Here is a 24,968-nt window from a genome sequence, read left to right as displayed (position 1 = left end):
TGCTCTGATGAGACCATAATTGAGTGTTTTGACTTTGGCACAAAATATTAAGTTTAGCAAAACCCAATACTAATAATACCATTCCAACCGGAGCGTGCTGGTTATAGTACCATATCAAGCGGCCACACCTTTGGCCTCTTGGTTGCTTTGCTGACTAATCCGTTATTTCCTTGGTCAGTGATTTATGGTGGATAGCTTTGGAGTACTGTACTCTTGTACTCTTTCCACTTTGAAGAATGGTTTAAATGATGTTTAATACTTTTCCAGAACTTTGTCTTGGACCTGCTTTGATAACACACTGGTCTTCATGATGCTGGTTGTTTACAGAACAAATTCTAGGGAATTCAACTAACAGGTGTGTTTATATTGCAATCACATTACACTTTAATTAACTGCATGTATATTGACTCAGTTTGAAAATAATTATGTGATTTCTGATGGCGCCAGAACTAATTTTGGGTTTTCACAGCAATGGGGCAAATCGTTATCCAATGTATTTATAAGTCATGTTGCAAACTGTATTGATTTTCCTTCCAGGTGAGTATCGTGAGCTATTTTGTGCAGATGACATTTAATCCCAATTATAGCGATTTCAAGTCCAGTTTGTAGCACTAAATAATGTGGAAAAAGTTCATGAAGGGTGAATACTTATGCAAACCATTGTATGTATGTACAGTATGCATAATTCGACATTCCTTGTTATAAAAGTGAATGATTTCACGTAGTGTTGTTTATTTAAAAGAAATGGCAGTGTTTCAGCTTTTATAGTGCATGGATTTGTATATGGCCTTTTTTGTATTATAGTTGATGCAGGAATTTTATTTACACAGTGACTACTACACTTCATTGCAGTTGGCAGGGTTCATTTCCAAAAAAATGAGTGACTATTAGCTTGAACCATCCAAGACAATATTTCCTCTCAAACCTGCTTATTTGTTTTTGTTTTTTAAATACTATTCATGCTCGTCTACTTCCCATTAAGTAATCTTTCCATACCTCATAACAGAATTGCAATGGAAGAGCTTAAAGGTGGATTATTTGCTCAATTTAATCCCCCACATGCTTCTTCGACCACATAATTAGTCTTGAACACTGGAATCATTTTTATTTTTATTTTTTTAAATCCCGGACTTGCAGTGACCTCCGCTGTTAATATGAATATGGTTTGGTTGTTGTGTGATGTTCCATAAACGTCACAATGTCTTCTTATTTATGTCTCTCTTACGAGCATTGAAGATAATTATTATTGATTCATGTAATAATAAGTAGAGGTGCATTTGTATGATTAAAGCCCTCCTGGACTCATTTGTTTGCATCAAGGTTGTGGAAGCCATTGATTCGTGAAGATGGTTTCTTTCACAAGGCTCAAGAATGAAAACACACAGCTGAACAAGGACTTTAATTCAACAAACAAAAAAGTGTATCATCATGCTGACGTCAATATATGGATACCAAAAATTAAACCATATATCAGATTGATTTCAAAATTAATCTGTTTACAAAATAATTGGACATTTTGTACAACCATATTATGCAAACGTAAAGGTGACAGAACTGTAAGTGTAACTTTTTTTTTCTGTTCACCAGATTTGGTATTCTGAGATGAATAAACACTTGAAACACTTTAAAAAATAAACTATCCCATTTTGTTGTAAAAATGCCACCCTGGCAACCCTGTCATAAACTGTCCTGTCCTTGCCTCCTCATGTAATAAAAAATGTTTATCCATCAAGTATGGGGCAGCAGAATCTCTGCCCCAGTAGGCCTCTATTAGTGCTTCTTGCAGTTCCTATTTTTGACCACTAGGCAGTCTAGCTTTAAACCTTAAAGTGCATATCCTGGACCAATTTTGCTTTTTTTTTTAATATGAAAGTATGTCCCTTTACACACTCATCCAGAAGGGTAATTTTGCACAAGGCCATCTGTCTACAGCAGAAAAAAATAAAATAACAAAACGCGTCTGGAAAAATTCCAAGAGAGTCTGGAGCCAGATTTGTGACGTCACCTGCAGAACTGCCAGCAAGTTCAGCAGCTAGCGATTTTGCACTGAAATATGGAATTGTCACCTGAGCGCAATGTTACTTCACCTTTGGATGAAGAATATAATGAGATGTCAGAATTGGGGCTTCATCTGTTTGGATTTGATGATGATTCAAGTAGTGAAGATGACGTGGACAACACCGGGGATGTAAATAATATGTTCGTTTTCTCATAAACAAACCAGTGCTGATGTAGGATTCAGAGGGAGGCGTCCCGCACGTGACGTCATGAAAATCAATGTTTGCTGGTAAATCCAAATGGCAAGTTTTTTCAGAGGCGGACGAATTCGCCTCAAATGGCTTGATTTCAACTGAATTTTTCTGGTATTGTGCAAGGTAAAAAAATTGCATAAAATGCAAAATGTGACAGATATTTGACCAAAGTTTAATATAAAATAGGAGAATTACATTGATCTTGCTCCTGAATTTACCCGTGATATGCTCTTTAATGCTGCCGTTCAAAGGCAAACTGCAGTATCTGCATATTGTGTTGGTGGCAAAAGACGGTCCAATAGCGAATCGGTGACACTATTGGACCGTCTTTTGCCACCGACACAATATGCAGATACTCCAGCTTGCCTTTGCACAGCAGAATGATTGTTCAGTTAAATATGTTCTAGGATGTAAATGTCCCACCCATGGAGGCGGGTCTTACTCTACAATAGCAGCTTTGTTAGCAGTAAACATTGTTCGTTGGTGTGTTTCTGGCTACACTACATTACCCTTTTGTGTTTCTGGCTACAATATAAGCATCGCTTGTTCAGAAAAAAACAAATGGCAGTTGAGGCTCTTCAATGCTGGAATATGTTACTTCCTCAGACTGATGGAAAACATGGTTCTGTCTTTAAACACCATCAGGGCTTCTACATCACTATTACACTATTGTTAATGTCTATGCTGTTCACCATATTTAGCTAGCTCGCTAATTTCAAATGCTAGTGAATGGTGTGTGTACCAGTGAAGCACTCCAACTTGCTGTCATTCTGACTTCCTGTTTCAGAGGGAAATGCATCTAAAGCAAATTAGTTAAGAAGTCATTTTATAGACTTTTAGACATTAATTTTTCTTATGACACTAAGTGATTCATTCCTTAACCCAGGTGGTATAAATGTATAAATGCGGTGTTTGGAGTCTGAAGAGAGAGTAGCTCTTTTAAAGGAAATTATGTACCGTACTTTATTCCTATTATCATGCTGTTGCTTTTCCATTTTTGGCCATACAAATGTGAGAGTACTTTGGCACCTACTCATATTGACTTTTCCTCTCCATTGTTGTTGTGAATAGTGGTTTTTGAGAAGACAAGGCTTTGGTGTTGTTCAATAGACACATTGATGGGATGCAGTAAGGACTACTGCCAGTTGGCACATGAGAACAGTGCTATACGTAAGCATGTGGTGTTCAGATGAGGTTTGTCTCTCACTCTCTACATAACAGCGTAGATGAGTGCATTGGTGCAGGGATGGAATTGATCATGACACATGCGCACATATTCACACACACTCTGGTGTTCTGCTGTAGGCCAACTGATCGAGCAGATGGTTCTGGCCATCCAGAGGAAGATGTGTGGTGCGTGGAAAGAAGCGTGTTTTAATTAAACGTCACGTCAAGCAGAGATGAATTTTGAATTTTGAAGACTGTGAAGGCCTCAGGCCAAAACGATTTGTTTTTGAAGAATCTGTAATAAGTAAGGAATAAATAAACCACTATTTTACTATAACATCATGTCAGTCGTTCCATCAGCAGTCTCTCCATTGTAGTCAAACTCAAATGCCCAGAGTCACTGTCTTGGTGTTGTTCTGTATGGAAATAATTCTACCTATTGACCAAACTTTTTGTTTTGCAGTATGTGAGGGCACCGATAACAAGCTCAGTACCCTGTCAGATCTGGACCAGCACTACTACACCCTGCGCAAGTTCTATGAGAACTGTGAGGTGGTGATGGGAAACCTGGAGATCACCAGCATCGAGCGAAACCGCAACCTCAACTTTCTCAAGGTGACGTACACCAACATTAACCTTAACCCCGAATCCTGAACCCTAAACCTAAGCAACTCATCTTTCTCAAAATGAGTCATGCTGATCACACTAATGCTCAAACAAAATTTGAAAGGTGAATCACTCCAGCCACCAAAAACTGAATTACGCTAAATAAACAATCATATCTTTAAGCCTTGAGTCAAACCTATTAATGCTAAATACAACCAGCAACACATAGGTTCAACCCTAGGATCTAAACCCCTAACACTAAGGTCACACATAGCTGGTTGATCCATGAGAACCGTGGCTGATGCTACCGTGGCCATTCTGGCAGATTTTGGAGGCAATCTATCTCATAAATTTGGGCAGAGTAAATATGCAATTGAAGCCACAGTAGCTGTGATGATAGATGCCAGAAGTACCAGCGGCAATGATGGAAGCTATTATGGTTGGCAACGGTAACGATGGCTGGGCAGCAATAGCCTCCGCAGTTGAGGCCGGTTGGGTGACAGCAGCGATGTATAGCGACGTATGGCCTGATGGCAGTGTTTATGGTTTTCATGGCTGCAGTACAGCATAGCCATGGTAAGATAAAATAAACCATGCCTCCTCGGCAAACTTTTCACTTTCTGCAGAATGTTGTTCCGTGAACATTTTGAGCTTGATGGTTGTGATGGAATGCTATGGTAGCCCACGTAAGCCTCACGTATCCCTCAAGGATGCTCAAGGATGCCTTCACGGTAGCAATGGATGAATTCATCCGGCGTTTGACCCATGGCAATTTTCAACACAACCAAACTTTCCGGGGATGGAAGCCACACCCACCCGGTTGTCAAGGTAGTTCCCTGGCTCTCACATATTCTGACAGAAGAGCCCAGAATGTGTGCTGCTTGATCCCCAGAAGGCCCAAAATTGTCTATCAGCATCTACCATGAAGTGATTCTGGCTATGTGAGACCTTTAGCATAAGCTTCCTGAGGATCAGCCTAACCCCTAAACAACACTAGCTGTCCCCTAATTTCAGTTCCTTTCTGGTAAGTTCTAACCTTTAAACCCTGAACTTTCTCAAATTAAAAATGAAACTTGAGTAATCCTAAAGCTCTAAAACCAAATGCTCAACTTCCCAAATAAGGAATTCTCTAATATGACATGTTCTAGTATGCATGTTATCATTTCTATAGTAATAACTTCTACTAGCACTTGTAAGGTGGACGTTAAACATTATCTACGTTTAATAATAAACATTTAAAACATTGATATTTAACAAAGAAAAATTGTTGATTCGGTCAAGTTTTCTGTCAGTGGCAGCGCTTCGTAACAGTCAGGGGTCAAGCTTTCCAAAACTGGAAATTCTTTGGTTCTCACCAACATGAAAAACTACATTTGTTGTCGTCATCGTCATCTTATTACTTCAACAGAGGCTGATGAGAGAATGACTGTTAGACCACAAGTGATAATTGTTTCACAGACATTCAACAACATGATATCTAACTCTAAATGGATAAAAAGTGCATCATTCTTTAATTAATAAGAAATGATTTGCCTGTTTTATACTTTAAGTAATCATAAATCATAAACATAACTAATAGTTAGAAAAACAAGATAGAGGGTTTTTTGTCTAAATCATTTGCAAAATATTTGACAAATGTGATTAGATCAGATTAAGCAGGAGGTTATCCAGTTAATTAAACTTGTCCTGTGTTCCAGTGTTAAAATAATGACATTGTAAGAAGAAGAAGAAGAAGAAGAAGTTTCTAAAGCAGAGCATTTAAAAAGTATAAAGGGGATTTGAATCAAAGTGCAGTAGAAACAGTCGGCCATCTTTAATGGAGCATGACCCACTTTGGCTGTCCTTGAGGATTGTAACACAGACTGCTGTTTGAGCAGCGATGTTTGTATTCCTGTCATGAGCCCAAGAGATGGTCACAGCTTCACAGCGGCACTGATGACTGAGCAGGAACACGGGTCTGTTAAACCGAGTTAAACAGAGCGATTAGGAAACTTAATGAGTTATGCAAAATTATACAACAATGAAGTCTGGGTTTTGGATTAGACATTAACCTGATTTTTTTTCTATAACAGTGCACCATGAGATGAGGTGTTTGATTTCTTATTAATGGTATAGTCATGACAGATTAACATTTGTATTTGCTGGTAGAGTACATGGTTTTGATATCAAGTCAATATTTTGGTACAAATCTTTAACATTTTTGAGAATAATTTACATTTTTAGAAACATAAGACATGGGTGTGGCTTATACAGCACAACTCCACTGGTGGTAAAATAACTGGTTTCTACCAATGTCAAAGTTCAATAGAGCATCCTTTGAGCTTCATAACCTTGAATTCCTGTTGTACATTTGACATTGTACAAGGACTGACCCCAGCTGTTACAAGCATGGCTAACATCGGGGTACATTTTAGACAATATATAGTTAGTGTAATTAATTTTACCTTGATGCAGCCCATGCCAAGCACAGACAGAAGAGTTATGAACCAAGTCAAGGGTGTTGGCCCATTGGTCCTCATCTATACTGAGCTCCAGATCCTGCTCCCATGCTTCTCCAGTTTGATGGGGAAAAACCAAGCCTACAGAGTCTCATGTGTGCCAATATTTTTGAGGCAATTTGGAACATTGGTGACACCGTTTCTGAATAAAATGTCCCATTTGCAAGAAACTAAAGAGGTGAGATGTTGGTTCAGCTAAGTAACTATTAAAATGCTTACATATTTCACTTTATTTTTCCAAGTCACTGCATTTTCACTCCTCAAAGACTTTACCCAAACTTTCTCGAACCATTATTTTTATATGAATATCCATGCTTTTGATAACGCTGGATGTTTCAAAATCAAAGTTGCTTTCATCATAAAATACCCTCTAATGTCCCTTTTCTAGTTTTCCCCCCTCTTGCATCAAAAAAAAAAAAGCCCTCGTCTTGCTTTACTTAAAGAGTCATTTGAGATTCGTTTTGAATCCAGTTGCAACACGCTGAATTTTGTAAGAGGTGCTTCTCCAAGCAGCTGTAATTAGTGCATCTTTATACATTCTCGCGGTCAGACACGCACCACGAATGCTAAGCTGATTTCCGTGGATACGTAGCAAAAATGTTGATTAGCTTAAGCGCATCCAGAGATTGATGCTGGTGTGAGAAGCCTCTGAATTGACAGGGTTCAAATTACAGACATATTTAACATTGCAGGATCTGTTGCTTTCTTTGGTCTAAAAAAAAAAAAAGACTGGCTAATAACATTGTATTGCTAGACTGCTTGAATAAATGATAAAGAAAAAACATATAAAAAGGTAAACTTTATATTAACTGCTTATTGTGTGTATTGGAGTCTTGGAAAATATTCACCAATAGAGTTATGTATGTGATGTGATGTGATGATCCCTCCCCCATTCCATAACTGGGAACCTTTTATAACATTTCATGCAACCATTAAAAAAATAAAAATAAAAAACCCACCCAGTTTTCCAGGTGCCTCGAAATAAGAATATTTTGATCAGTCAGAATTTACTTGTGTACATACTAATCTCATTTTCCCCCTACACAATAAGATTCAAAAGTACACATTTATTCATCAATATACTATATCCCCCCCAAAAAAAATGTTTTATTTTACAAAAACACTCAAAAATGGCATGAAATAGATCCAAAAAATTTTACCTAAAAAGTGCAACAAAGGGCTCAGAATAAGGATCCGTACTTAGCGTGTTTGTTAACACATAATCTGTCAAGAGAGTTCAGGTCAATACCAAAAACAGTCTCATCACTAGACAAAATCAAAATGTGGTCAACGTATAATACAAGGTTTAAAAAAAAAGGATATCATACACAAAAAAGCAATCCAAATAATCAGAACTTACTGGAATAACAGATGACCTGCAAGACTTTGCAACAAGAGAAAAACCCACATTATTTTATAAACAAGAAGTGCATAAGATAAGCAAAAAGGTGGTTGAGAATTTGCGGGGGGTGGGGTGTTCTGAAGGTGAAATGCTTTTCTTTCAACCAAGAGAGTTTTTAGACTGATGCTAAGGCCACACAGAGCTGGTTGATCCGTAAGAACTGTGCCTGGGGCCGACCATGGCCATTCCAGCAGATTTTGGAGGTGATCCGTCGCATAAATTTGGATGGAGTAAATATGCAAATGAAAGCGTGGTAACTGCGATGACAGCGATGGAAGACGGCGGTAAAACAAATGGTGGCAGTGACATCTGGCCTTATGAAAATCATGGCAGTGTGTACGGTTTTCATGGCATAGCCATGGCAAGAGGAAATAAACCACACCCCCTAGGCAAACTTTTCACTTTCTGCAGAATGTTGTTCCATGAACATTTTGAGCTTGATGGTTGTGACTGAATGCTACGGTAGCCCCCAGTAGCCCACGTAAGCCCCATGTATGCCTCAAGGATGCCTTCATGGTTGCAATGGATGAATTCATCCCTCCCCCTTTGCACCAGGAGTGGTAAGCGCAAAGGGGGAGGGCTTGCCGTTATTGTGAACAACCGGTGGTGTAACCCAGCTCACATCACCGTGAAGGAGCGCATCTGCAGCCCGGATGTTGAACTGTGTGCTGTCGAACTTCGTCCATATTATCTGCCCAGGGAGTTTTCTAATGTTATCTTGGTGGCTGTTTATGTTCCCCCCTCTGCAAACCCAAACACTGCTTGTGAGACTATTCACTCTGCAATAGCCTGGCTACAGACTCAACACCCGAGTGCATTCATTGCTATCTCAGGTGACTTTAATCAAATCAAATCAAGTTTATTTGTACAGCGCCTCGTCTCGTCTCGTCTTCTTCCGCTTTATCCGGGACCGGGTCGCGGAGGCAGCAGTCTAAGCAGGGAAGCCCAAACTTCCCTTTCCCCAGACACCTCGGCCAGCTCCTCGGGAAGAACACCGAGGCGTTCCCAGGCCAGCCGAGAGACATAGTCCCTCCAGCGTGTCCTGGGTCTTCCCCGGGGCCTCCTCCCGGGGGGACATGCCTGGAACACCTCCCCAGGGAGGCGTCCAGGAGGCATCCGAAAAAGATGCCCGAGCCACCTCAGCTGATTCCTCTCGATGTGGAGCAGCAGCGGCTCTACTCCGAGCTCCTCCCGAGTGACTGTGCTTCTCACCCTATCTCTAAGGGAGCGCCCAGCCACCCTGCGAAGGAAACTCATTTCGGCCGCTTGTATCCGCGATCTTGTCCTTTCGGTCATTACCCAAAGCTCATGACCATAGGTGAGAGTTGGAACGTAGATCGACCGGTAAATTGAGAGCTTCGCCTTTTGGCTCAGCTCCTTCTTCACCACAACGGACCGGTAAAGCGACCGCATCACTGCGGAGGCTGCACCGATCCGCCTGTCGATCTCACGCTCCATCCTTCCCTCACTCGTGAACAAGATCCCGAGATACTTAAACTCCTCCACTTGAGGCAGAACTTCTCCACCAACCTGGAGAGGGCAAGCCACCCTTTTCCGGTCGAGAACCATGGCCTCGGACTTGGAGGTGCTGATTCTCATCCCAGCCGCTTCACACTCGACTGCAAACCGCCCCAGTGCATGCTGAAGGTCCTGGTTTGAAGAAGCCAACAGGACAACATCATCCGCAAAAAGCAGAGATGAAATCCTGTGGTTCCCAAACAGGATTCCTTCTGGCCCCTGGCTGCGCCTAGAAATTCTGTCCATAAAAATTATGAACAGAACCGGTGACAAAGGGCAGCCCTGCCGGAGTCCAACATGCACTGGGAACAGGTCTGACTTACTGCCGGCAATGCGAACCAGACTCCTGCTCCGTTCGTACAGGGACCGGACAGCCCTTAGCAAAGAGCCCCGAACCCCATACTCCCGAAGCACCCCCCACAGAATACTACGGGGGACACGGTCGAATGCCTTCTCCAGATCCACAAAGCACATGTGGACTGGTTGGGCAAACTCCCATGAACCCTCGAGCACCCTATGAAGGGTATAGAGCTGGTCCAGTGTTCCGCGACCAGGACGAAAACCGCATTGTTCCTCCTGGATCCGAGGTTCGACTATTGGTCGAATTCTCCTCTCCAGTACCCTGGAGTAAACCTTCCCTGGGAGGCTGAGAAGTGTGATTCCCCTATAATTGGGGCACACTCTCCGGTCCCCTTTCTTAAAAAGAGGGACCACCACCCCAGTCTGCCACTCCAGAGGCACTGTCCCTGACCGCCACGCGATGTTGCAGAGGCGTGTCAACCAAGACAGCCCCACAACATCCAGAGACTTGAGATACTCAGGGCGGATCTCATCCACCCCCGGTGCCTTGCCACCGAGGAGCTTGCAAACCACCTCAGTGACTTCGGCTTGGGTAATGGACGAGTCCACCTCTGAGTCATCAGCCTCGGTCTCCTCAGTGGAAGACATGACGGTGGGATTGAGGAAATCCTCAAAGTATTCCTTCCACCGCCCGACAATGTCCCCAGTCGAGGTCAACAGCTCCCCACCCGCACTGTAAACAATGTTGGCAGAGTACTGCTTCCCCCTCCTGAGGCGCCGGACGGTTTGCCAGAATTTCTTCGAGGCCGACCGATAGTCCTTCTCCATGGCCTCCCCGAACTCCTCCCAGTTCCGAGTTTTTGCCTCCGCAACTGCCCGAGCTGCAGCACGCCTGGCCTGCCGATACCCGTCAGCTGCCTCGGGAGTCCTGGAGGTTAACATGGCCCGATAGGACTCCTTCTTCAGCTTGACGGCATCCCTTACTTCCGGTGTCCACCACCGGGTTCGGGGATTGCCGCCACGACAGGCACCGGAGACCTTGCGGCCACAGCTCCGAACAGCTGCGTCCACAATGGAGGTAGAGAACATGGTCCACTCAGACTCAATGTCCCCCGCCTCCCTCGGAAGCTGGGAAAAGCTCTCCCGGAGGTGGGAGTTAAAGACCTCCCCGACAGAGTGCTCGGCCAGACGTTCCCAGCAGACCCTCACCATACGTTTGGGCCTGCCAGGTCTGTCCAGCTTCCTCCTCCGCCAGCAGATCCAACTCACCACCAGGTGGTGATCAGTTGACAGCTCAGCCCCTCTCTTCACCCGAGTGTCCAAGACATAGGGCCGGAGATCAGATGAAACGACTACAAAGTCTATCATTGACCTCCGACCTAAGGTGTCCTGGTGCCACGTGCACTTATGGACACCCCTATGCTCGAACATGGTGTTCGTTATGGACAAACCGTGACTAGCACAGAAGTCCAATAACAAAACACCACTCGGGTTCAGATCGGGGAGGCCGTTCCTCCCAACCACGCCCCTCCAGGTGTCACTGTCATCTCCCACGTGAGCATTGAAGTCCCCCAGTAACACAATGGAGTCCCCAGTCTGAGCACTCCTCAGTACCTCTCCCAGGGACTCCAAGAAGGCCGGATACTCTATACTGCTATTTGGGCCATAGGCACAAACAACAGCAAGAGCCCTCTCCCCAATCCGAAGGCGCAGCGAGGCGACCCTCTCGTTCACTGGGGTAAACTCCAACACATGGCGGCTGAGCTGGGGAGCTATAAGCAAGCCCACACCAGCCCGCCGCCGCTCACCACGGGCGACTCCAGAGAAGTGGAGAGTCCAGCCCCTCTCGAGGAGCTGGGTTCCAGAGCCCAAGCTGTGCGTGGAGGTGAGCCCGACTATCTCTAGCCGGTACCTCTCAACCTCCCGCACAAGCTCAGGCTCTTTCCCCCCCAGCGAAGTGACATTCCATGTCCCAACAGCCAGCCGCTGTGTCCGGGGATCAGGTCGTCGAGGCCCCTGCCTTCGACTGCCACCCAATCCACATTGCACCAGTCCCCTACTGCTACCTCTGTGGGTGGTGAACCCACAGGAGGTCGGGCCCACGTCACCTCTTCGGGCTGAGCCCGGCCGGGCCCCATGGGCAAAGGCCCGGCCACCAAGCGCTCGCATACGAGCCCCAACCCTGGGCCTGGCTCCAGGGTGGGGCCCCAGCTGCGTCATCCCGGGCGACGTCACGGTCCTCGGATTTTTCTCCATAGGGGTTTTGGTGAACTGCTCTTAGTCTGGCCTGTCACCTAGGACCTGTCTGCCTTGGGAAACCCTGACAGGGGCATAATGCCCCCGACAACATAGCTCCTAGGATCATTCAAGCACACAAACCCCTCCACCACAATAAGGTGGCAGTTCAAGGAGGGGTTGTACAGCACTTTTAACAATAAACATTGTTGCAAAGCAGCTTTACAGAATTTGAATGACTTAAAACATGGGCTAATTTTATCCCTAATCTATCCCCAATGAGCAAGCCTGTGGCGACGGTGGCAAGGAAAAACTCCCTCAGACGACATGAGGAAGAAACCTCGAGAGGAACCAGACTCAAAAGGGAACCCATCCTCATCTGGGCAACAACAGACAGCCTGACTATAATATTAACAGTTTTACCAGGTATAACCCTCAACTGTCCTCATGGGGCCGTCCTTCACAGGAGCGGTGCGATAAAAATCCGACCAGACACAGGGCACCAGGATGGATCAAGCAGGTCTGAGGGGCAGAAGAGGCCAGCATCTCAATCCCAGGATCAACATGTAACTCAGAGGGACAGATTGGGGGGGGGGGGAGAGAAAGAAAACACGTTGTTAGGTATGCCCTAAAAATGACAAGTATTAAATCTGTGTGGTAGGCTCGCAGAGACGAGAGTCTTTACATCAGGCATAACACACAACAATGGCATGTTAATATGGTAAAAAATATATCATGACCTGCTCTGGCTGGATGCTTGATTGGGTGATGGGAGCACACTCCTCAGCAATGATGAGATGCAGATGGGACCCTTAGGGCTGGCCAAGACAATTCAGTTACATTTCACTGGGTCTGGGACATGCGACAGAATGTCTGACGGCCGATTCCCTGCAGGCTACGATAGCCAGTCGAGGTCTCCACCCTCTCCACCAAAAGATTTCCTGTTGACTCCATGTAGCTCAGAGGGACAGATTTGGGGTGGGGGGGAGGGAAAGAAAACACAGGTGGTTAGGTATGCCCAATGTCACCTGAATAAGTAGGAACAGTATACATATTGCACCGAGTACAAGCAGGGACTCCGGCAACTAACTATGACAGCATAACTAAAAGGAGAGAGCCAGAAGGTAACACAGGCATGAGGGAGCCCCGGGACATAAAGCAGCCAGCCACTACACGTCAACAAACTCGAGTGAGCAAGCGAGTGGGGACTGACAGCATCCATACATCCCAGTTTACCAAAACACTCTACGTCTGAGGACCCTCCAGATCTACTCCTTTACCTCATAAACACCATTAACAAAAGGCTTGACTAAACAGATATGTTTTCAGCCTAGACTTAAATGCTGAGACTGTGTCTGATTCCCGAACATTACTTGGAAGGCTGTTCCATAACAGTGAGGCTTTGTAAGAAAAGGCTCTGCCCCCTGATGTAGCCTTCACTATACGAGGTACCAGCAGATAGCCTGCACCTTTTGATCTAAGTAGGCGTGGCGGGTCATAGAGGAGCAGAAGTTCACTCAGGTACTGTGGTGCGAGACCATTTAGTGCTTTAAAGGTCAATAGTAGTATTTTATAATCAATATGAAATTTGATTGGGAGCCAATGCAGTGTGGATAAGACAGGCGTGATGTGGTCATATTTTCTAGTTCTAGTAAGGACTCTTGCTGCTGCATTTTGAACTAACTGGAGCTTGTTTATGCACTTATTGGAACATCCAGACAGTAAGGCATTACAATAATCCAACCTGGAGGTAACAAAAGCATGGACTAGTTTTTCTGCATCATGCAATGACATTAAATTTCTTATCTTTGCAATATTTCTGAGATGAAAGAAAGCTATCTGGGTGATGTTATCAATGTGAGTTTCGAATGAAAGACTGGGGTCAATAATCACTCCGAGGTCTTTTACTGCTGCACGTGAAGAAACAGAAAGGCCATCCAGAGTTACTGTGTAATCAGAAAACTTACTTCTAGCTGTATGTGGTCCTAGTACAAGTACTTCAGTCTTGTCAGAGTTAAGCAGAAGGAAATTAATAAGCATCCAGTGTCTAATGTCCTTAACACATTCCTCAATTCTATTAAGCTGGTGTCTCTCATCAGGTTTTACAGAGACATACAACTGTGTGTCATCAGCATAACAGTGGAAACTAATACAATGTTTACGAATAATATCGCCCAGAGGTAACATATATAGAGAAAAAAGCAGTGGACCCAAGACAGAACCTTGTGGAACACCAAACTTTACCTCGGTACGTCTAGAAATATCACCATTTATATCAACATACTGATAACGATCAGTTAGATAAGACCTGAGCCAGGAGAGGGCCATTCCCTTAACTCCCACAACATTTTCTAGTCTATCCAGAAGAATGGAATGATCAATGGAATCAAATGCTGCACTAAGGTCAAGCAACACAAGTAGCGAGACACAGCCCTGATCAGACGCCAACAGTAGGTCGTTTACTACTTTAACCAGTGCTGTCTCTGTGCTATGATGAGGTCTAAATCCTGACTGATACATTTCATGGATGTTATTCCTATGTAAATATGAGCATAACTGCTGTGCCACAGCTTTTTCAAGGATCTTGGAGATAAAGGGGAGGTTTGATATTGGCCGATAATTGGACAGCTGACAGGGATCAAGGTCAGGTTTTTTAATCAGGGGTTTGATAACTGCTAGTTTAAAGGATTTGGGTACATAGCCAATCATAAAAGAAGAATTTATTATTTTTAGAAGCGGTTCAATTACTCCAGGCATTATCTGTTTGAATAGGTGTGTTGGTAAGGGATCTAGTACACAAGTTGAGGCTTTTGATGTAGAGATTAATGAAAGTAATTCAGTTTCTTTTAGGGGAGTAAAACATTCTAACTGATGATCTGATACAGTTATATTGTTAACTACAAGGTCACTTTCATTGTCTAACCTTAAATTAGTAGTTTGAATTTTTTGTCGGATATTCTCAATTTTGTCATTAAAAAAATTAATGAAGTTGTTGCTACTACATACTGCAGGTGTGCATGTGTTGATAGTGGACTTATTCCTGGTTAATTTTGCTACAGTATTAAATAGGAATCTAGGATTATTTCCAAGCTAATTTGAACACTACCAATTTTGTTTGACACCATTTACGTTCCAATTTTCGAGTGGTCTGTTTTAATGTGCGAGTGTCATCATTATACCAGGGTGCTAATTTTTTGTCTCTGACCATTTTCCTTTTTAGAGGAGCTACATTATCTAAAGTATGGCGGAATGTTGACTCTAAGCATTCACAGGGCTGATAGTGAAAAAAAATCCTGAGCCTGAACTTTTTTTTCTTTTCTCAGGAGGTAAGGGGTGGGTGTATTATGTATGCGACGTACTGTTTTAACACATTATTCAAACAATTAACAGCCTGTGTGACATCACTATCGTGAAGTCACTATTTTTGATAATAGTTTGATTTTTTTTTCAATACTTTCATTTCAATACCCTATTACTCAGGAAAACACTGCCCATGTCCTTCCCAATGTATTCAAAACTTAGATTGGCATTATTAGTCCAGTTTTGCACAATCACTGGAAGTAAATGGCCTCATTCGATTCGATTTGGGGCGATCACCCTAAATAAATCACAGGTGTTATTATTATTTATTATTACCTGTATCTGTGTTCTTCATTGGGGTCTATTACGTGATAGTAGTGCAGCACAACAGCATCCAGAAGCTCGTTCATCCGGTTACAGACCTCCAACATTTGGATAAATCTATTGCTGATGGGCCTCATCAAGTTCTTCCGGGGATATGCAATAAACTTTGGAATTGCGAAAATATCTCCTTTTGCTTGAGCGATTTTTCTATGTCATAGTAGACATCGGAGCAAAAATCCTCCACTTCGGATCGAAATGGGCTCAGAAGGGCTTTTGCCGCATTTGACACCATATGCACCGTGTCTCCAGATATGTCAAGTAGATTAGGATTCTCCTTTCTCGCCAGAGTTTCCAGCCCAGACTTTTTCCCCCTCATAACGGTGCAATTATCAAGTAACAGACTGGTAACTTGTCTCCAGTTGAGTCCATATGAGCGCAGGACGTCATTTAGCGCTGCAATCAAAGCTTCAGCATTTACAATGTTAACCTTCCTGCTGGCAAGATGCTGGGTCTTCACACTGCCTGTATCCTCGTCATAAAACCGGACAAGTATATTCATAATCCTGTCCATGTTTTTGTCCGTGGCCTTGTCAATATTGAGGGAAAACATAGAACTCCGAAGTTTCTCAGACAGACGTTTTTTAAATTCTGGCGATATGCCATGGGTGAGCAGATAGCTCGCATGCTGTCTTGACACGGAGAGCTGTGCAAGTGCGGTTCCATCTTCGGCGACTTTCTTACACAGGGCTACAAGTGGTTGAGCTACCGTGAACGACAAGTCATGTTCCGCAATGAAGGCACACAGTCGGATTTTTAAATCAGTCACTCTGTCTGTAATCGAGGGCGGAATGTCCGCTGTGGCACTTGCTCCTGGCAAACGTGATGTATATTGCACTGACCTGGCTGCTGCTTTGTGGAAAGCATCTTGTTCGTGCCGGGGTAGCATTTTTTTTCCACTTGTACCACAGACTAACTTTTTCCAACATAAAGTGCAGTAACATACACCGGGTTGAGGTAACTTTTGACACCAGCTCGAAAAGGGTTTACCGTCAACACCCAAATCCTCCAGCCAAGCCCAGTGCCATTTATTTTTTATACCTTTATCGATGTGTTTTACATCCTCTCCTGGCTTCATAAATGTAGCCATGCTTAACCGACGCCACAGACAAGTTGGGAGGCGCATGCGGGACTCGAGTCGGCACAAACGGGCTCGTGTGAGAGCCTGGTTCAGCAGCATCAATCTAGCCTACTGTTATTGGCTGAGACAAAGGCCCGCCCTATTTCTGATTGGCTTATCGTCTTGTACATAGACATGTATCTGTAGTTGACAGTTAAAATTGGTCTGCGCATCGCGAATCCAGAAAATAACGACAGAAAGGACGATTAAAAAAAAAAAAATCAGCCACGTTGCTACGCCGGAAATCCGGAAATAGCCGGAGCGCTATCAGCCCTGCATTCAGTTGCCTGATCAAGTTCTGCAGGGGCTGACAGTGACCCAATCAAAGTTGACAGCTCTGGGAGATCATTTATAAAGCTCTGTGCAGTAGTTGATGTGAAAGTACGTTTAATACAGTAGCGTGGTGAGGTGCATATATTATTACTCAGACATATTTTGAATGAGATGAGACAATGATCTGAGATAACTTCAGACTGTGGAAGTATGACTATATTGTCTACGTTTAATCTGAATGTTAGTATTAGATCAAGGGTGTGACCACCATTATGGGTCGGTCCTATGACATTCTGCTTAATCCCGACTGAATCTAAGATGGACACAAACGCTGTTTTTAAAGGGTCTTCTGGGTTATTGAAGTGAATATTAAAATCTCCGACAACTAAAGCTTTGTCTAAGGAAATAATCAGATCTGAGATAAAATCTGCAAATTCAGAAAGAAACTCAGAATATGGCCCCGGGGGCCTGTAAATAATAAGCAATGGAATTAACTGGGTAGACTTATTTTTCGAGGCTACATACATTATATGAGTATGAAGAACTTCAAATGTATTAAATTTATAACCAGGTTTGTGTGTTACACCTAGATAATCGTTATAAATAACCGTGACACCTCCTCCTCTGCCAGTTAGACGAGGCTGGTGTATATAACTGTATCCAGGAGGACTCGCTTCATTTAATGCTATATATTCATTTGGCTTAATCCATGTTTCTGTTAAACACAGTACATTAAACTCCTGATCAGTAATGAGTTCCTTAACCATTAGCGCTTTAGATGTAAGAGATCTAATATTTAATAGCCCCACCTTTAGATCAAAGGTGCTGGCAGCAGCTGTACAGTCAATATGATCTAATTTTATATTGATTAGGTTACTGGAACAAACTCTCTGAAAATTTCTACCTTTTTGTTGAGCTCGGGGAACAGACACAGTCTCGATGTAGTGGGCCCTGAGTGACGACTCTGTGCAGCTAGCAGACAGTCGGTTTAGTCTGTTCGTCTGCTCCCTGGCCTTGGCTCTGGATTGTCAGAAATTTACTAGGCCTGTTCTGAGACTATGACCTATGCTGCAGGAAATGAGAGCAGCACCTTCCCGAGTGGGATGGATACCGTCCTGCCCTAACAGGCCAGCAGTGCCCTCAAAATTAGCCCAATTATCTATAAAGCCCACACTGTTTTCAGAGCACCACCTGGACAGCCAGCAGTTCAGCGACCATAACCTGCTGTAAGCTACATCGCCACACCGCATTGGGATGGGGCCAGAGCATACTACAGCATCGGACATCGCCTTCGCTAATTTAAACACCTCTACAAAGTTACTCTTAGTAACCTCAGACTATCGAAGGCGTATATCATTAGCTCCTGCATGGATAACTATCTTTGAGAACCTGTGCTTGCCTAGGACCCTAAGATTACCTGCTATGTCCGGCGCCCTGGCTCCCGGTATACACCTGACTAAAGCTGCTGGTGCCCCTAAAGGCTGAGCTAATTTCACGTGCCGTATGATAGAGTCCCCTATAACCAGAGGGGACTTTCAGGTTTCTTTCAGGTTTCTCAGTGGGTGCATCACTAAGGAGAGCAAACCTGTTTGACACGTGACGCGGAGAGGAGTGGTGCTCCTGTGGGCGAGCCTCAGCGGTAGCTTTGGCTCTACGCTTATGCCGCCGAGCCGTCACCCATTCGCCCCGCTGTAAGGGCTCTAATGCCGGAGTTGGGGGATTGCTAACTCCACCTAGGGTGTCCAGACTTTCCCTAACAGAAACTACACTGTTCTCACGCTCACTAACCTGCTCTAAAGCCTGGACACGCGCTTCTAGCACTGAAATCTTCTCCGTCAGAGAGCTAACTAATCTGCACTTATCACAAGTAAAGCTAATAGAGCTATCGCTAGTGACAGAGGAAGAATGACTAAACATCCTGCACTCAGCACACTGAACAGGCTGAAGGTGTGCCATGATGAAAAGATTCACGTACCTTAAATGAAGATCTGTTGATATTAAAGCAGATCAGGTGTGGATGGCCTCCGCTTGTGGACTTTACACAGGAGGAGAGAAAAAGAAAGCTTCCGGTCTCGGCGTTCTTCCGAAAAAAGAAAGAGAAAAAACCGGGAAAAAAAACGGAAAAAGGAAAGCGAAAGTGAAAAGTACAAAAATGAAAGCGACAGTACAATAAAAATGAAGAGGATACTGGAAATTTATTTGTAGAAAAAAAGTTAAAAAAGGATTAGTAATTAACGCCGGCACTCGCGGGAAAAAGGACTCGGCGTGAACAACTCAGGAAGCAGGAAGTGAGTAAACCAGGAAGTCAGAGTCAGGCTGATTTCCCAATCAAGTAGATACATCACTCATAGAGAGCCAGGTCAACTCCACTAAAAACTCCACTGAAAAAAGACCCTTTAATCATGTTAATTTGGACAAAACACTTTCCACTTTCACCCAATTTGTGAACTGTCCTACCAGAGAGGGAAGAACAATAGACCTGTTGTATGCTAATGTTAAAGAGGCTTACAGCTTTTTCCGCCTTCCTCCACTGGGCAGGTCAGACCACAACCTGATTTACCTCTCCCCCTGCTATGTGCCTCTGGTGAAGAGACTGCCCACCACATCAAAGATAGTGAGGAGATGGACAGATGAGGCCAACGAGACACTGCAGGGATGCATCGTGGTGACAGACTGGCAGACACTGTGTGAGCCCCACGGAGACGACATTGATGGGCTCACAGAGTGCATCACGGGATACATCAACTTCTGTGTGGACACCATTGTCCCAGCTAGGACTGTCGGCTGTTATCCCAACAACAAGCCATGGGTAGCGAAGGACATGAAAGCCCTCTTAAATGAGAGAAAAGGGCTTTCAGAGCCAGCAACAAGGTGGAAGTGCGAGGTGTACAGCGTGCACTGAGAGCAATGATCAGGGAGGCCAAGGAAAAGTACAGGAGGATGTTGGAGTGGAAACTCCAACAGAACAACATGAGAGGGTGTGGAGTGGAATGAAGACCATCACTGGTTACAAGCCAACCAACAGTGAAGGAGTGGATGGCAATGTGGAAAGGGCAAATGAGCTGACTCTCTAGTTCAACAGATTCTATGGCGTGACCCCAACCCACCACCACCACTCTTCTGCGGGATGGCTACAACCACACACTTCACATTCTCTCCCCTTCCCTGCCTCTTCTTTCCCAACCTCATCCCCAGTTCAGGACCTCACTTGCACCTCCTCAACAGACCCCCTGGCTGAGCACCCCCCCCCCAAGAAACACTTTCATCCCTCCCCCAACCGTCACCTCCACAGTGATCATCAGTGAGGAGCAAGTGAGAAGACAGCTGAAGAGACTCCATGCAGGAAAATCAGCAGGCCTGGATGGTGTTAGCCCCAGGGCCCTGAAGACCTATGCCCTCCAGCTAAGTGGAGTACTTCAGCATGTCTTCAATATGAGCCTGGGTCTTCAGAGGGTCCCCGTGCTGTGGAAGACGTTATGCCTCATCCCTGTACCGAAGAAGCCGTGTCCCAGTGACCTCAAAAACTACAGGCCCGTGGCATTGATGTCACACATCATGAAAACCCTTGAATGACATCCTGGAGCAGATCCGGCCTATGGTCCAACCACTTCTTGACCCCCTTCAGTTCGCCTACCAACCCCGTCTTGGAGTAGAGGACACAATCATCTACCTGCTCAACAAAGTCTATGGCCACCTGGACAAGCCAGCCAGCACTGTGAGGATCATGTTTTTTTATTTCTCCAGTGCTTTTGACACCATCCGGCCGGCTCTGCTGGGTGAGAAGTTGACAGCGATGCAGGTGGATGCCCCACTGGTGTCCTGGATTGTGGATTATTTGACTGGCAGACCACAGTACATGCGCTTGCAGTGCTGTGTGTCGGACAGAGTGATCAGCAACACCGGGGCTCTGCAAGGGACTGTCCTTTCTCCTTTCCTTTTCACTCTCTACACCACTGATTTCAACTACTGCACGGAGACCTGCCACCTCCAGAAATTTTCTGATGACTCTGCAGTGGTTGGACGTATTACCGGTGGTGATGAGAGCGAGTACAGGATGGTGGTGGACAACTTTGCCATGTGGAGCAGGAAGAACCACCTACAGCTCAACGTGACAAAGATGAAAGAACTGGTGGTCAATCTGAAGAGGATCAGGGCTCTGGTGAACTGTGTTAACATCCAAGGGATCAGTGTGGACGTGGTGGAGGAATATAAGTACCTGGGGGTGGGGGTATACTTGGGTAATAAACTGGACTGGTCCAAAAACGTGGACACTGTATACAAAAAAGGCCAGAGCCGTCTCTATTTTCTGAGATGGCTGAGGTACTTCAACAACTGCCAAATGATGCTGCAGATGTTCTATGAGTCTGTGGTGGCCAGTGCCATCCTGTATGCTGTCGTCTGCTGGAGCAGCGGCTTGAAGGTGAAGGACACTAACAGACTCAATAAGATCATCAGGAAGGCCGGCCATGTTGTAGGCATGGAACTGGACTCTCTGACAGTGGTGTTGGAGAAGAGGACACTGTCCAAAATAAAAACGATCTTAGACTGTCCTTCCCATCCTCTACATGAGGAGCTAATCAGCCACAGGAGCACAGTCAGTAAACGGCTGATTCTTCCACACTGCACAACTGAGAGACACATGAAATCATTCCTACCTGTTGCAGTCAAGCTGTACAATGCCACTGTATAACTGTCGTACACTGTCTTACCATGTATACTGTATCCTTAACTCAGGTGCAATATATGTATATAGGAATCATCGTATATAAAATCACTTCATTTTGCTTTTATTTAAGTTATTGAACTTATTTAAATTTCTTTTATTTTTATTTATTCTTTTTTCAGACGAATCTGAAAATAGAAGACAAATCTTCTATTTTTAGACATGTTTACTTCTTCTTTGATTCAGGAGCTTGGTAGCAAATTTGAATTTCCCTCCAGGGATTAATAAAGTAATTCTGATTCTGATTTGACCCGGCAATTTTCAACATGACCAAACTTTCTGGAAATGGAAGCCATGCCCTCCTGGTAAAGGTTCTCCCCAGCTCACACGTACAGTATTCCAACAGAAAGACCTGGAATGTGTGCTGGTTGACCCCCAGAAGGCCCAAAACCATCTACCAGCATCTACCATGAAGCGATTCCGGCTATGTGAAACCTTAGCATAATAATCTTCTTAGTCGTTGTCCTAGTGAACCAGTATCAGGATGTATTTATTGATAGAGACTTCAAAGCATTTATATAAGTCACTCTGGATAAGGGTGCCTACCAAATGCCATAAATGGAAATGGAAATGCGGTGGTGTAGTGGTTAGCGCTGTCGCCTCACAGCAAGAAGGTCCTGGGTTCGAGCCCAGTGGCTGATGAGGGCCTTTCTGTGTAGAGTTTGCATGTTCTCCCCGTGTCTGTGTGAATTTCCTTCGGGTGCTCTGGTTTCCCCCACAGTCCAAAGACATGCAGGTTTGGCTAGTTGGTGGCTTGAAATTGACCGTAGGTGTGAATGGTTGTTTGTCTCTATGTGTCAGCCCTGGCAACTTGTCCAGGGTGTACCCCGCCTCTCACCCATAGTCAGCTAGGATAGGCTCCAGCTTGCCTGCGACCCTGTACAGGATAAGAGGCTACAGATAATGGATGGATGGAAATGGAAAGATCCAGGCTGGATGTGACAAAAAGTGTCAAATTGAACACTTATTTCCAATCATGCTGATTATTTGAAAGTGATTAAATGCGCTGCTTCAAACTTTGAGTAACATAAAAAGTGAAAATGTCAGCCATGTGGATTTGAGATAACCAAATTGTAAAAGAAAAACAGCATATTGAATCATATGCTTCAGGTTAAATTAGTGAAAGATTTTAGGGGGTCACAAACATACAGAAAACTTTCACTGAAAATTCAAAGACAATCACTGCAAAACAGCTGGAATCCATGTTCATTGAAAAAAAAACATTTTTATAATACGTTTTTATGCTTCAGAAATGTTGAGGTTTATGCAACTCATTTGTTCAGGATTGTTATGAACATGAACAGCGCGACCTGTTTTTTTCTTCTCTTTTTTTAATTGTTATGCAGACAAGCTATATCCAACGAGGTTATTTTCATGCAGAACCCACTCGAATTTGACACGACCCAACCTCTTACTTGATAATTACAGGAGCTGTAAGGTATAATCTGACTAATTACAGCCTGCGGCGTTTGAATTTCCTCATGCATTGTGTGCCGTGTCATGGAATTGTAGTCCTTGCCTATTCTCGCTGACAAAAGTTTTGCATCGGTAGTTATGGCATGGAACTTTTTGTGTTGAACTTTTCTTTGAAAAAGTGGGTGCATGCATGAGCACTGTTATAATAGCATCTTTTTTTCATGGCCATCAATTTGAAATGAGGTGTATATTGTCGCAAATGCATATATAACTCGTACGTGTTATAGGAAAATGATCAATGATGCATAGTGATAACACTAATAACTAAAGTAGATTATTATAATTAAAATTTTTAAGAAATGAAAGTGACACGGGGCGGCACGGTGGTGTAGTGGTTAGCGCTGTCGCCTCACAGCAAGAAGGTCCGGGTTCGAGCCCCGGGGCCGGCGAGGGCCTTTCTGTGTGGAGTTTGCATGTTCTCCCCGTGTCCGCGTGGGTTTCCTCCGGGTGCTCCGGTTTCCCCCACAGTCCAAAGACATGCAGGTTAGGTTAACTGGTGACTCTAAATTGACCGTAGGTGTGAATGTGAGTGTGAATGGTTGTCTGTGTCTATGTGTCAGCCCTGTGATGACCTGGCGACTTGTCCAGGGTGTACCCCGCCTTTCGCCCGTAGTCAGCTGGGATAGGCTCCAGCTTGCCTGCGACCCTGTAGAAGGATAAAGCGGCTAGAGATAATGAGATGAGATGAGATGAGATGAAAGTGACACGTTATACTTTTTTAGTGTTGTGGAATGTCCACAAAACAAGTTCCTGTATTCAGTGTTCCTGTTGTGTTTATGCAGTCAATCCGCGAGGTGACCGGTTACGTCCTGGTGGCTCTGAACCAGTTCGACTATCTGCCTCTGGAGAACCTGCGCATCATCCGTGGTGCCAAATTGTACGAAGGCCGTTATGCTCTGGCCATCTTCCTCAACTACAGGAGAGACGAATACTGTGGTCTGCGCCAACTCGGCCTCAACAATCTCACTGGTACTCGATCCTGTAGTTCCTGTGTGTCTGCCTCTTTACCTTCAGTATTGCTGACCTTTTCTATGTGATCAATCAGATTTCATGCAAAATGTATATGAATTGTTATGACTGGTGAATGGGGATCTTTTCCTTGTATTTTGTTGGCCAATATATTTGTAGCTTCTCAGTCTAACAGTAAATAAAAGATGCTTTAAGAGCCCTATAGGCCTTTTTTAATGAAAAAAAACAAACAAACAAACCCGCATATCTATTTGAGTATTTGAGACTGGGGCATTTTAAGTATCAATACCTCAGGTTTAATGAAGAACTAATTTGTATTTACAAAACACATGCACATGGTGCTGTAGTGGTTAGCACTGTCGCCTCACAGCAAGAAGGTCCTGGGTTCGTGGCCGGCAAGGGCCTTCACTGTAAAAAATGATTTGTTGTTTTAACTTAAAAAAGTTAGTGCAAGGGCTGCCTTAAAATTTTGAATTCATTGAAATTCACATAGTAAGTTAAATTGTTGTGAACTTACTATATTAATTTCAGTGAACTCAAAATTTTAAGGCAACCCTTGTACTAACTTTTTTTTAAGTTAAAACAACAAATCATTTTTACAGTGTTTCTGTGTGGAGTTTGCATGTTCTCCCTGAATCAGCTGTCATTTCAAACGTTTCCAACTTTCAGTGGAAGTTCTCTCACTCATTGGAAAATGTATAGAAAAAATTTTCACTAGGATACCAATAGTTTCAAAGTGTCACGCGTT

The 24,968-nt window shown here is 44.1% G+C and overlaps 1 protein-coding gene across 1 annotated transcript in view; it reads left to right on the top strand.

Moving 5' to 3' along the window:
• LOC132865962 (receptor tyrosine-protein kinase erbB-4-like) overlaps positions 1-24,968 on the top strand; it is a 235,721-nt gene that overhangs the window by 116,790 nt on the left and 93,963 nt on the right. Inside the window, exons 2-3 of the mRNA XM_060898467.1 lie at positions 3,883-4,034; positions 24,034-24,220. Of these exons, the coding sequence (XP_060754450.1) occupies positions 3,883-4,034; positions 24,034-24,220 (339 nt within the window). The remainder of the gene's footprint in view (positions 1-3,882; positions 4,035-24,033; positions 24,221-24,968) is intronic.

The sequence above is a fragment of the Neoarius graeffei genome, chromosome 18 (genome assembly GCF_027579695.1).
Source record: "Neoarius graeffei isolate fNeoGra1 chromosome 18, fNeoGra1.pri, whole genome shotgun sequence".
Lineage (NCBI taxonomy): Eukaryota > Metazoa > Chordata > Actinopteri > Siluriformes > Ariidae > Neoarius > Neoarius graeffei.
Note: the sequence above shows the minus strand (reverse complement) of the source record. Positions and strands in the feature narration are given on the sequence as shown.